This window comes from Aphis gossypii, chromosome 1, assembly GCF_020184175.1.
Source record: "Aphis gossypii isolate Hap1 chromosome 1, ASM2018417v2, whole genome shotgun sequence".
NCBI lineage: Eukaryota > Metazoa > Arthropoda > Insecta > Hemiptera > Aphididae > Aphis > Aphis gossypii.
The window spans coordinates 52,632,558-52,644,957 of record NC_065530.1 but is presented as its reverse complement, the minus strand read 5'-3'; the positions used below and the strand labels follow the sequence as shown (position 1 = coordinate 52,644,957).

Below are 12,400 nucleotides of genomic sequence, written 5' to 3'. Positions count from 1 at the left end.
TATAACATCTGGCGCAGTACTTAGTTACATTACTGGCTCTATAGTATAAATCAGTACTGGTAACCATTGCGTGGCCTATACTAGCATAATCTGGTATGCCCTTGTTCAAAAAAATACTTTAAATGTTTTAAATATTTTGAAGGATTTATAATTTTTAGTTGTAGTGGCGTATCCTGGGGGCTTTAGCCACCTTCCCTAATATACTATGTAAAATATAAAAAAAAAACTATTCCACATCAAAAACATAATACACAATATTCAGCATACTTTACATAATTGGCTTCTCGATCATGGGGTTCTAAGGAGGTAAAATTATATAAGCATAATATAATTCTCATTTACTATATCCTCTATCAAAGAATAATCCTGGATACGCTCTGATTAACTATGTATTGGTCCAAAATACAATGTTATACTGATAAATTTACAACAGTTCCTATAATATAATATAGTAACTTAAATAATAGGTTATTAAATAGTAGAATTAGTTATTATAAAAAGTTGACTAAAACCTACAAATAAGTAAACTTAGCATGTTTATGTCAATAGTTAAAACAACAAAATGTTCTTAGTTATCAATCTGTAGTATTTTTAATATATAAATATGATTTTTAAACAAGGTATAATTCAATAGGAAACTTTTATTCTATTTTGTTCTTTCAAAATCTTTATTAAAACACACATTTTTTAATTAATACAATTAACTTTTAGATAACAAATATCTCTATTTGAACTAATTTTATTCACTTTTATCTTCAGTACTTTGGCTGTATTTCTTATCTTTGAAAAGCCTTTCTTTCTTCCCACCTTCGCGGTCCTTGGCACCTGAAAACCAACGGCTAAGTTGGCTGCCAATATCCTTGATTTTTAGATTAGGGTTTTTGCAAGTTAAGACTTCTGAAATACAACAATAAATAACATTTATATAAAATTAAATAAAAATAATTTTACAAAAAAAAATTTGAACGATATTAATATATACCTAATAAGTATTTGTATGTTAGTGTGCTAGAGAAGTTCATTTTTTTGCATCCATTAGTCTCCCGTCCAAAAGCACTATATAATAGCTGTACATCCTTTGATATTATCTTCGGAATAGTAGCTTTTAAATTTTCCGATATTTTATCTTCACTATTAATATTTAACACCATAAAACATTTCTAAAAAATAAAACAATAGTTTTACAAATAAAATTAAATTGTAGTTTTAAAATATAATTTTACCAGTTTCTTTACTAATTCGAAATTAGTTTTTAATTCAGCATCAAAATCTTGAAAGTCTTGTAAGTTAAATTTGGGAATATCAATTATAGTTCCATCTTTCATTATTTTGTCAATATCCCCAATATTGTTGTGTGCTGCAAATAGGTGTCTGGTGGATTTTGCCTCTTCTATTATCCTATATTCTATGCTTCTTCTAACTGATTCCAAATTAGCCTTAGAAACAAGAGTTTCTGAAGCTGGCATACCTAATTAGTAATTAGTAAAAATGCATTAGGTAAAATTAGTAAATGGAATATAAAATATTTTTTTTTATTTTTGGAAATAATTACTAAAAAGTATACTATTAAATTGGTAAATAATCAGTGTTGGAATTGTAAAAAACCTAGAAGGTACATGCAAAATTAAAAAAACAAAATGTACTTCCCAAAACTACTTGATCTTATTTATTAGGATATAATTATAAGGGTAGAATAGAATATTTTTTTTTAAACAAATTTATCCCCCCCCCTCCACCTCCGGATCAATTCAAGCGCAGTATATAATTTATAACATATTATATTGATACTATTTAACAGTGTTATAATTTTAAAATATATTTATCAGTTAAATGTATATAATATTTTTGGGAGTCTTAGAAATTCCTTAGTTGAAAATAATAAACTGATTCAACTAACAATATTCAACGTTATTTTAAATGAAAATGCCTTATGATTTTGACTAAAAATATACCTGTAGCACACGTACAACCACAAGCTGGGCATTGTTTCTTCCTTTTAATGTCTGATGAAGTTTGAGCTAAAAAAAAAAATAAATAATAATAATAAGTAAGAAACTATGAAAATCAAGATAAAAATCAATTTAAAGGTAGATTAATTTGGAAATGTTCTAAATTAATAAAATTCATAACTAACCAAGGTATTTATGTAAATAGGATAAAAATATGTACCTTTTTTATTGCTGTTTTCTTCAATTGAATGGGTCTTTACATTTTTTGGGGATTGTATTATTTTATTTTTTATACCAATTATTTTAGTTGTTCCTGATGACAACCTTTTAATTATTTTGGGCGATGAAGTTGTTGACGAACCAGAACTTGTATTATCATAGGTTACTACAGCACTCTCTAAAATCATAATTTACCATCATATAGAAATCTATCATATATCAATCATATTTGCTTAGTTGAATTGGAAATAGTTAATTATTTATACATATAGTACCCCTAATGATAAAATATTAAGTGCCATATTATAATAAAAGATAAATTTTAATTAAGTTATATTTTAAAGTAAGTTATGTACTTACTTCTGGATCTTTTTAATGATTTCTTTTTATGACAAAGAATTGGCGATGATAATGCTGATGAAATACTATTATCGGATACCAAGTTCTGTTTTAAATAATCTTCCGAATGGAAGCTATTTTTATCACTATCTGTAACATAAATAAATAGTATAAAACATCATTGCATTTAGTATATATATATATATATATAATGTAACAACCATTTAACTCTTCATCGTCCACATCATGATTCTTTATAAAAACAGGAATACTTTTCAAGGATCGTTTAAGATCATCTTTGTTTAGTTTTAAATAATCATCTTCTAACTCAGAACTGTTGTATTCATCTAAATTGCTGCTCTGAACTACTTCCTCTGAAAATGCTTTTTCCATTCGTCTTATTCCTTGATTAAAATTTACTGAAATAAAATGAACAAAGATAACACTACTAATCAATATCAAGTAATTTAAGACTCATCAAACTGAATAATTGTGAATTGTATTAATTACCAGCCTGTTTAATAACACTTATTCCATAGCTTTTCCAAAATGGTCCATGTGCCGCAGAGGTTTTGCACATTTCATTTAAATTACAATAATCTTTTTTTGAAGGATATTTACAATATAATTTTCTCTCACTTTCAAATACCCAATCAACAGGCACAAGATCAATGGTTTTTTTACCATTTTTAGACTTTTCATTAAATTTAACTACAACATGCGTGGTGTCTTTTTCAAATATGGTTTGATCCATTTTTTACAACAACTAAAATATTAAAAGTATAACAGTTCTTTATTAATATTATTAAACACTCTGTTATTTAATTTAATATGACTTAAATATACCTAAATATACCTACAATATTATTATAATATAATATATTAAATATCATAACTTATGAACTATGAAGATATGTTACTGCAAAAGTATGACTATGATCTTTAAAAAGAACACACTTTTTTTTAACATTTTCTATTGAAATTATTTGTTTCTGTCTAGATAACTTTCCTAATTTCATAATTCCAACTTTAGTGGATTCACAAGGATACGTGAAAGCATCAGTGACATTCTTAAACATAAAACCATGTAAAAAAATACCTTCATTTTCTTGTCTAATTTCTGTAATACTAAGAATTTCACCGTACTTCAATTTTACAATGTTATTAGGTTTAATGGCACTCAACTCAACTCCGTGTACAATTATATTTTTTAATACAACTTGATTTGCACATAAAGAGGTAATTTCAAGAAATTTTTTTTTAGATAACGAATTTTTTTTTAAAATGTCAGCGCATGCTTGTTGTTCGGACATTCTTCTGACTAATTGCGCTAAAGGATTACATCTTCCAGTAATTAATCTTTTAATTTTCCCAAGACAGTTTTCAAAAGGAAATGCCGAAATCGCACATAAGTTTATCCTTGTTTGCTCTACATCATCAGCTAGATGAATCAAGTTATGACTGTTTATTACTTGTGAATCCAAACCATAAAAATTTTGAAGGAGTTCAAAAAATTTTCTCAATAATTCTCTAGCATAATTAACATACTCAACACAAAGATCAGGATCACATAGTATTCTGCAGGCAACCACCAAAAGCAGAAAGTGTTGATATATTTGTTTAGGCAAAATTTTACGGAACACAAGGGCCCCGCAATAATGTAAGAAAAAGCGGAACTGTGTGGCTTTCCAATAACTTAATTCATCAAAATCAAACTTTTTCCTTTGGAATTCTTTTGGTATAAACCTTCCTAATAGTTTCAATTGCGAGTTTAATCTCCTTATGTTTTGGCGAGAAAGTTTGCATTTTCTATTAATTCTCTTTGTTGTGCCCAGCAATTGCTGAAGTATCCATTTCATGATTCCAATATAGAGTAAATGCATGGAATCCAAAAATACAGATAAGACAGGATCAAAGTTTGGTATTTCTAAAAGCTGTGATCTTCCCAAATGATGTTCAATTTGACTCTGACTTTTAAAAGACCACTCAGTACGCCGCTTAGAGTTCATATTAGGATAAATTCTTTTTTTATTTCTTGTTTTTCCTTTAGTTTCGCAACGTTCACAAGCATAGTACCCTCCATGGCCTTTACATTTTTTTATGAACGATCTAGCAGGTGTGTCACATGAGAACCCAACAATTTCTACAGCAAACACACGTTGATTAATAACTACTCCATTTTGAATTAATGTTTTCAATTCTCTTACGAAATCTTCCAAAAAATCATTTGCATCTTGTGGCTTCGAATCACCACTGTACACAGCTACTATGAAAGGTTGTGAATCATAGTTGCTATGTAAAATGAGTCCCAAATGGCCCAAAATTGTTGGCTTGAACTATTGTATAGTGGTAAACCATCGATGTTAAACAATAATCTTATGGTATTTTCGATAAACTCATTATTAATTATTCTTTTCAAACTTTGTTCTATACCAAAATATACATATGAACCATTGGTATTCTTTGAACTCATCATTAATTTAATATTTTTATCAGTCTTGGTTTGTAGTAAGGTAACTGCTGATTTTGGTAGATTACCAACATTTTCAGATCGTAAAATATCTAACAGGCCATCAATTGTTTCAACTGTAAGATTACATCTAAATTTTACAGCCCAACCTTGTAACTTTTCTCGAAGATTTGGTATTGCAGAAACTTCATCGTTCTTCATGAGAGCTTCCTTCAGAGTTCGATGTCGATGAAGAAGACAAATGAGATTTATCATCTGTGGAACTAAAATCTGGAGATCTATTATAAAGAGATGAATCTGAAAGATTATCTTCAATATTAGCAGAAATCGAGGCAGAATTATATGAATGGTCAAAAGTGTCATTATAATTAGAATAAACATTTTCAACATGTTGATTACAAGAATGGTCGATATCATCAATTTCTAACGCTCCGCTTTCAGAAATGTTAGGATTGTCAAGTTCTACATCTGTTGAATCATTGGATGGTATTACTATTGAATTTTCAGTCAATTGTTTCAGTTGACGATGTTTCTTTAACCGATTATATGGAGTACTTGGTGTAGACATATCAACTAAATAAAGTAGTACCTACCTAGATAATGTTATAAAAACAATAATATAATTCATAAAATGTAGAAAACTAGCAGGTACAGTATTTTAATATTTATTTTGGTTATCCTAAGCTAGGTTACTTGAAGATATCAATATTATTGTTTAAATATTTGAATAAAATTAAAACATGGATATCTTTATGCTTATAGGAAACTGTAGGTATCTAATTCAGATTTTCATTTATTTGTATATTACCTATTCATCAATTCTATCAGTCAATCTAATATAAAATAACCTAATAATATATTTAAATAGTATATAATAATAATAATTTATTATTATTAGGTATTAGGTAATATAATGATATTTATTTACAAACAATTTCAAACATATTACTATTATAAAAACAATAGTAATTTTGCTCACCTCCTTTAAGCAAAAGTTTGTGTTAAGGTGAAGGTTCTTAAATTAGGCTTAATTAAAAAATTAGGTTCTTATATTATTAGTAACAATAAAATACAATATGAGATTTACTTATTACAAATAGAGCTAAAATAAAAGCTTAAATATTGATCTTAAGTAATTAAATATAATAAAGAAGAATTTACAGCTAAGCTGCATAATATAATTAATATGTGTCAACCATTTTAGTTGGAAGTCAATAAATATAATTAAAATCAAATAGTTTAAACATATTTTTTTAAGTAGGTACCTACATTATATGTCTCGGAGAAAATAAATGGATGGCATCATAATTTTTAATTAGGTATAGTAAATTTCATCAATTTTAAACTATCATACATTTGTTGTTGTATTTTCAATACTTCCAATTCAACTTTTATAAATATTTTTTTTATTTTTAAACTTATTTACCTATTGTGCTATCAAATAAACAACAATTAAACCAGTAATGAACAGTCAATGTAAAATGTTTTCAACTTTTTATTTAATATGACCCTGGTTGTTCACACATTTTACATTTTACTACCATATTCCATGGTAACTACTTTGCATCCTGCTAGCATTAAATACCTACAGTAGCATTAAGTACCTACATAATATTATTAACATAAAACTAATGAAACAATAGATACACTAATTATACTTAAAATAATTTTAATTTTCAATGATACCGAATAATAAATTGCAGGTACCTAGGTACTATAGTTACTTTCAAAAAAGTTACAATTATTATTACTTACAAATAATAAAAATAAATAAAAAAGTACCTAGGTGACTTAGGTAATACCTAACTGAACACTACAAGTATATCAAACATGTGATATGTACCTGCCTACATGCCTAACAAATAAAACTTTAATCAAGACTTATATAATGCTATTTCAAAAGTTAGTCAGCTAGCATGCACAACTAATATAGGTAAATAAAGTCAAATCAAATAATTAAAGTAGTTTATTATAACTATTGAACATAAATCTAAACTTGAGCTTTTTAATTATTAATATTTTTATTGTCTGAAAACTGAGAATGAACTGTACCTATGTATCTACTATGTAGGTACCTAGGTACCTACTACCTATTATTTTTATATTATTCTACCTATTTATTCTGTCTCTGTTTATATATATAGATATATTTTAATAGGTTATTACAATTAAACAATTTACAATATTAAATATTGTAAATTAAATAAATTTAGTAAAAAGATTGATACTCACCGGAAATGTATACAACTGTGAACCGATCCTCTAAATTCTTTCACGAGCGCGATCTTAATAAAATAAAGCAATATCGTAAATGGTAAATCACATAAAAAGTTTAAAAAAAAACACTGATCAATGATTATGATGCACACATTGGCAATTCAAAGGACGTGACGAATAAAATAATTGCACCGTAATAACGTGGCGTCGTTTTAATGAAGTAGTAGATTACATAACTTAGATTTTAGACGAGTAGAACGAGTGTACGAGCAATATGGACACAATAGAGTAATAGACAACGACAACAAGTAACAACTACAAGTCGCCGCAGTCCCGTTCTGTGATGGGGCGAGCGACGGTCGCGGGCCAACGATATTGTGGTTGTTATTGCATTGCGAGTACTGTAGCATAATATGCGGGATTCCCTAAAACTAGGTATATTTTAAGCCACGAAAGAAGACGAAAATAATATATTATTTAACTTATAGGCTACGCTTATGACTTATATTAATTACAATGCTGTTTTTATGTAGGTAATTAATTTAAAAGTGACCATTTAAGTTAGTACTACACGCGTATGCCGTAATAATTCTAATTGCATAATATTATTCACGCAAACAACACTAAAATTTGTTCCCATATATTATATACGAATTACAATATTTTTTACTAAAACCTACAAATAGTGCAAATATATTATCAGTATAACATTTCGCACCAATGTTGACACAAATTTATTAGGTGCAGATGACAAGCCTGCAGCCTATAATTCATCCAGCTATGCCAGTATACCTACCACCGACGTTCGCATAACCACAAGAATACTGTCTGGCCTTTGTTCACCAGTGGCACAAATTAAGGCGCCAAATTGTGGGCATAACAAAGGGGGAGGGCGCTTATTTTATACTTTGCCCCGGGTAAAAAATATACTAGATCCAGCACTGCTCACCACTAAAATAAAGCCCATAAATGCCAGTACTTCGCCAACGTTGCCACAACTACCAGAAACACTAATTTTCCTTTGCTCGCATATCGTGTGAGGCCCGTAATATGTCAGTACTCAGTCAATACTGGCTGCCGGTACTAGTTTTCAAGTACTTATGTAGTACTGGCTAACATTTCAGCCAGTACTGTGCCCGTAAGGGCAGGACAACTGTTGGATAGCCAGTACAGGCGCAGTACTACGCCTTTTGTGAGTGTCGGCGTAAGTCATAAATTTCCGATTGGGCTTCAACCGTATAAATTACTTACAGTAATTTCTTATGTATACATTACATAGGTGTAAGAGTGTAACAGGCATACGCAATTAATTAAACGATATTTTATACACTTATTTCCTGTAGAAAACAATATTTTATATGCCTACTCGTAATTTATGAAGGCAAATAGTTAAATGTCATATACATTATAGTTATATGAATGAAGAAGCAGTTATATGAACCTATATCCTATATCTCATATTTAAATATTTATAAATTTGTTAATAAGTGGCATATTATAGATATGCACTTATATACATATTATAGAAATTTAATTTGAGTTAATTAGATTTTACATAAATAATAATCAACATATGTTTAAACGCATTTTTAAAATTCGCAATATAGTATTATAATAATACTATAACGGTTTCTAATAATAATAATTGAAAACGTGTCTATAATAAGGTACTTTCAAGTTCATTGATTATTCATTAATCGTTATAATACTATTGTAAAATGTAAGTGTGTATGTATGTATACTCAAATATCACAGAGCATTTGTCGTAGGTACGCAAGTTTTATTCGTTTTCCATGCAAAGCATATTAGGTATATATAATTTCTAAAAGTAATAAATGTATAGCTAACTGTGATACATAAACGTTATTCGTGTTGTTATAAAATTATTACACTCATAATATCATGTGAAATGGTTAACTAGGGGGGGCCAATTCTAGAAAACACACGAACACGATATTATATAACATATTATGTTCGTATGCATATACGTCTTGTGATATACTCGTACACGGTACATAAATATTTTTATATAATATTATATATGTGTACAAATTAAAAAAAAAAAAAGAAACAAAGTCTCGGTTTGTTCCGTTTGGCCTGGTGTACATGCATATACCATCTATACCACGTATAAAAAATATAAAATATATTATATTATCAGACGTTAAGAACGAACTTTTTAATTTCCACGATATACGTTTTCGATAAATTACACAAAACGCGTTATGAATCAAACCGTCACGATTGTTATCGTCTATATACACATATTATACGTATGTATATATACTTATACGTATACATACAGTTTTTGTACTGCTTCGGCGGCTATTCGAGTGCAGTGTACTCTGTACAACGGCTCGTTTTCTACGTGCGATCGTAAATACACTGCACCGCAGTAAACAGCTAAGGCATATTACATATTATATATAAATGTGCGTGTACGTAAATCCGTTCGGGGTATGTGTGTGGGCACACGGAAAGTTTTATAGTCTGCGTATGTCATCTGTTATTTATTTTTCGTGTTGGTTTACTGGATATAACTTTTAAACCGTGAATCACGATATAAAGTTGAAAAACATATAAAAAGCCGTGCGCGTTTTCTTCCCTCGCAATCTCTTGTAGTACATAATATTTTTTATCAAAATGTATAATATTGACTTTAGTTCTTAAAACGAAATATACCTAAATTTTCCTTAGCCTATACTATATATACAATACATGTACGCGCCGTTCACATCGATATTATAACTATATGGGTGTTCGAGTTTATATCATACGATTTTTTAGTTCAGACAACATTTTAAGTTAGATTAGGACTCGCGCAGTCATGCCACATCCAGTTATAGTATAGATATTTCGATAGATTCTAGAATTCATATCGTAGACAGTAAAATTCGAAAGCTAGGGTTGATTTTTCGAATCATACATATAAATACATAAATATTAAAAATAAATAAATACGTTTTTGTTAAACGACCAAGAATTGTAATATATTATAAATGTGTAATGTGTATTCAAGATGGAAATCGCCTAAGCAAATAAAAGGTCTTTTATTAGGTAATAAGAACAATGTTCAATATTTTTTCAAAATTTGCACACATGCAGTTTATCGAGAGACACGAGTGTGTGACAAAAACGATAATCATATACCAAACGTTAACGGCGGAATTCTCATGATTAAAGTTTGTAAAGTAGATATAAAAATGTGAACTGCATGTTAAGTGTGGTCGTATAAGCTATATTTTAGTATTAGCATTGTCAATAAATGTTTGACTGCGTTAAAATTCTCCGAAATTTTCTTCTAAAGCATTATTAAATTTTAACTTCTAATAAATTTTAATGTATTTTATTATTTTATTATTAATTCATATAATATATTCAGTCGAATGATAAAATGCTTTCAATGATCATATAGCACGATCGTCAGTATTGAATATAGATACTGCAGTCTGCACTCTGCAGCAATATAATTTCGTATAAACCTTTTCAATATATGCAATGGTACAGTGATATAGTACTTTATATACATTATACACACACTCAAACAAATCACGCACACACACATACATAATATTGCATTTATAATATATTAAAATGGATATAATATTCGTTATAATTTGTATATTAGATTATTTGATGATTCTTCGTGAACCGGCGAGTATAGTGGATCAAAGGAGGTGTTTATAGATAAATAAAATCATTACAGGCGTATATACCACAAATATAGTAAATATTATTGTGTAGAATTTTTCCTTCATTATGTATACATGTACAAAATAGCAGTACACGCACATAAGTTTAAATTAGATGCATAATATAAGTATGCATTCGATGAGTGTGTCGTTATTCGTTTTACACGCAGTATCCAACCTGCTTAAAATATATATAGGTACCTAAGAGGAGAGCGCGCGCCGCGTTACGACACTTGGCCTACGTGGCTACGTCCCACAAATTGTTTACGACCTGACGACATACGTATAAAAGGTATAAATGTAAAAAATACCGTCCGAATTGGCCGACCCGTTGCACCGTATACATATCTGAGTATAGTGTTGTAGCATTGCAGCATATATGATACATATACAAGAATATATATATATATATGTATAGAAGGTCACTATAATATTATACAGCATACCGTCGTGCCGCTTATATAGTGGCAGTAAAAGCGATAATATGTCGTTTCGACTAGAGGCCCCGTCATAATAATACGATATATTGTTATTATATAGGTACCTATATATGACTACGACGCATTTCGACCGTTCGTCGGATGTAAATTTCTAATGAGGTTCGTTTTTTGTCACAACTGTATAGGTTTATGTATATATAGAATATCGCACAGCATTATACGGGCGATCTGCTCTTTACTCTGCGTATGGTATAGGACGAGAGTAAAATAGGAAAATACTACACGAGAATATATTATAATATATATATATATACCTATGTCCTATATATATATGTGATACATAAATGCGTGTGTACATTGTATATATATGTGTGTGTGTATTCGGTCGTGCAGTGTGTGTTTTTCGCGTTGTAGGAAAATTCGAGTAGTATATATATACGATAATATAAAAACGGAAGAAAACCATTTTCCCGTCGTACCGTCGTTTGCGCTACCCCTTCTTCCATGACCTCCTATACACGACAGCCTGACGGCTCCACCCCGTGCGTATATATACGACGGTTCCTGTCTTCCGCGTGACCGAACGCTACAGCTATATAATGCACACTTTATACAATATAGCTGCTGCAGAATTGCGCTTATACTATGTGTATATACACACACGCGGAAAGCGGGTGCGGGAATTCACGGACCATATAGTCCCCTCCCCCGGTTAATGTACGTCGTCGTTGCAGTCCCTCCACTATCCAGGGATCGGTTCCGGACCGGAAGACGGAAACGAGCTAAGAGTTTTTTTTTCAAACTACATCTTAACAGCAGCAGCATTAGCAGCGTATAGCAACGAGCACACGCGAAAGATTAACATTCCCGCCAAAAGCTCGCACCGACTTCCGAACTACACTACAGCACGCTTTACTCGCGTATACGGCACACTGAACGCCACACAAATGGCAACTTTCAATTAGACATCCGGCCACCAAGATGTGAAAACATATGCGCTGCGGTATATTACGTACCTTGGTCTGTGCGTCTATGTACAGAATACGAAAAGAAAAATATAATAATAAAACCAAC

General features: G+C 29.8%; 1 protein-coding gene across 2 annotated transcripts; it reads right to left on the bottom strand.

The window, feature by feature from the left end:
- Window positions 1-659: 659 nt before the first annotated feature.
- LOC126548836 (uncharacterized) lies at window positions 660-7,663 on the bottom strand. Of its 2 annotated transcripts, XM_050197154.1 has the most exons (9): window positions 7,210-7,663; window positions 3,018-3,273; window positions 2,729-2,926; window positions 2,529-2,657; window positions 2,170-2,346; window positions 1,953-2,018; window positions 1,224-1,468; window positions 983-1,160; window positions 660-897 (listed from the first exon to the last, which is right to left on the bottom strand). In XM_050197154.1, the coding sequence occupies exons 2-9, from the start codon at window positions 3,259-3,261 to the stop codon at window positions 740-742; spliced, it is 1,395 nt and encodes a 464-aa protein (XP_050053111.1). In that variant the 5' UTR covers window positions 3,262-3,273; window positions 7,210-7,663; the 3' UTR covers window positions 660-739. The 2 variants fall into 2 exon arrangements, with proteins under 2 accessions (XP_050053111.1, XP_050053112.1); XM_050197155.1 differs by lacking the exon at window positions 7,210-7,663 and having other exon boundaries at window positions 3,018-3,348.
- Window positions 7,664-12,400: the final 4,737 nt, after the last annotated feature.

What these genes read in the sequence shown, in the direction of transcription:
- LOC126548836 (XM_050197154.1), bottom strand. Translation starts at nt 3,261, where the DNA reads ATGGATCAAACCATATTTGAAAAAGACACCACGCATGTTGTAGTTAAA. An exon ending in AAGTGTTATTAAACAGGCTG is followed by an intron (nt 2,927 to 3,017) that starts GTAATTAATACA and finishes ATTTTATTTCAG; the next exon opens with TAAATTTTAATCAAGGAATA. An exon ending in ATCATTAAAAAGATCCAGAA is followed by an intron (nt 2,347 to 2,528) that starts GTAAGTACATAA and finishes TTATGATTTTAG; the next exon opens with AGAGTGCTGTAGTAACCTAT.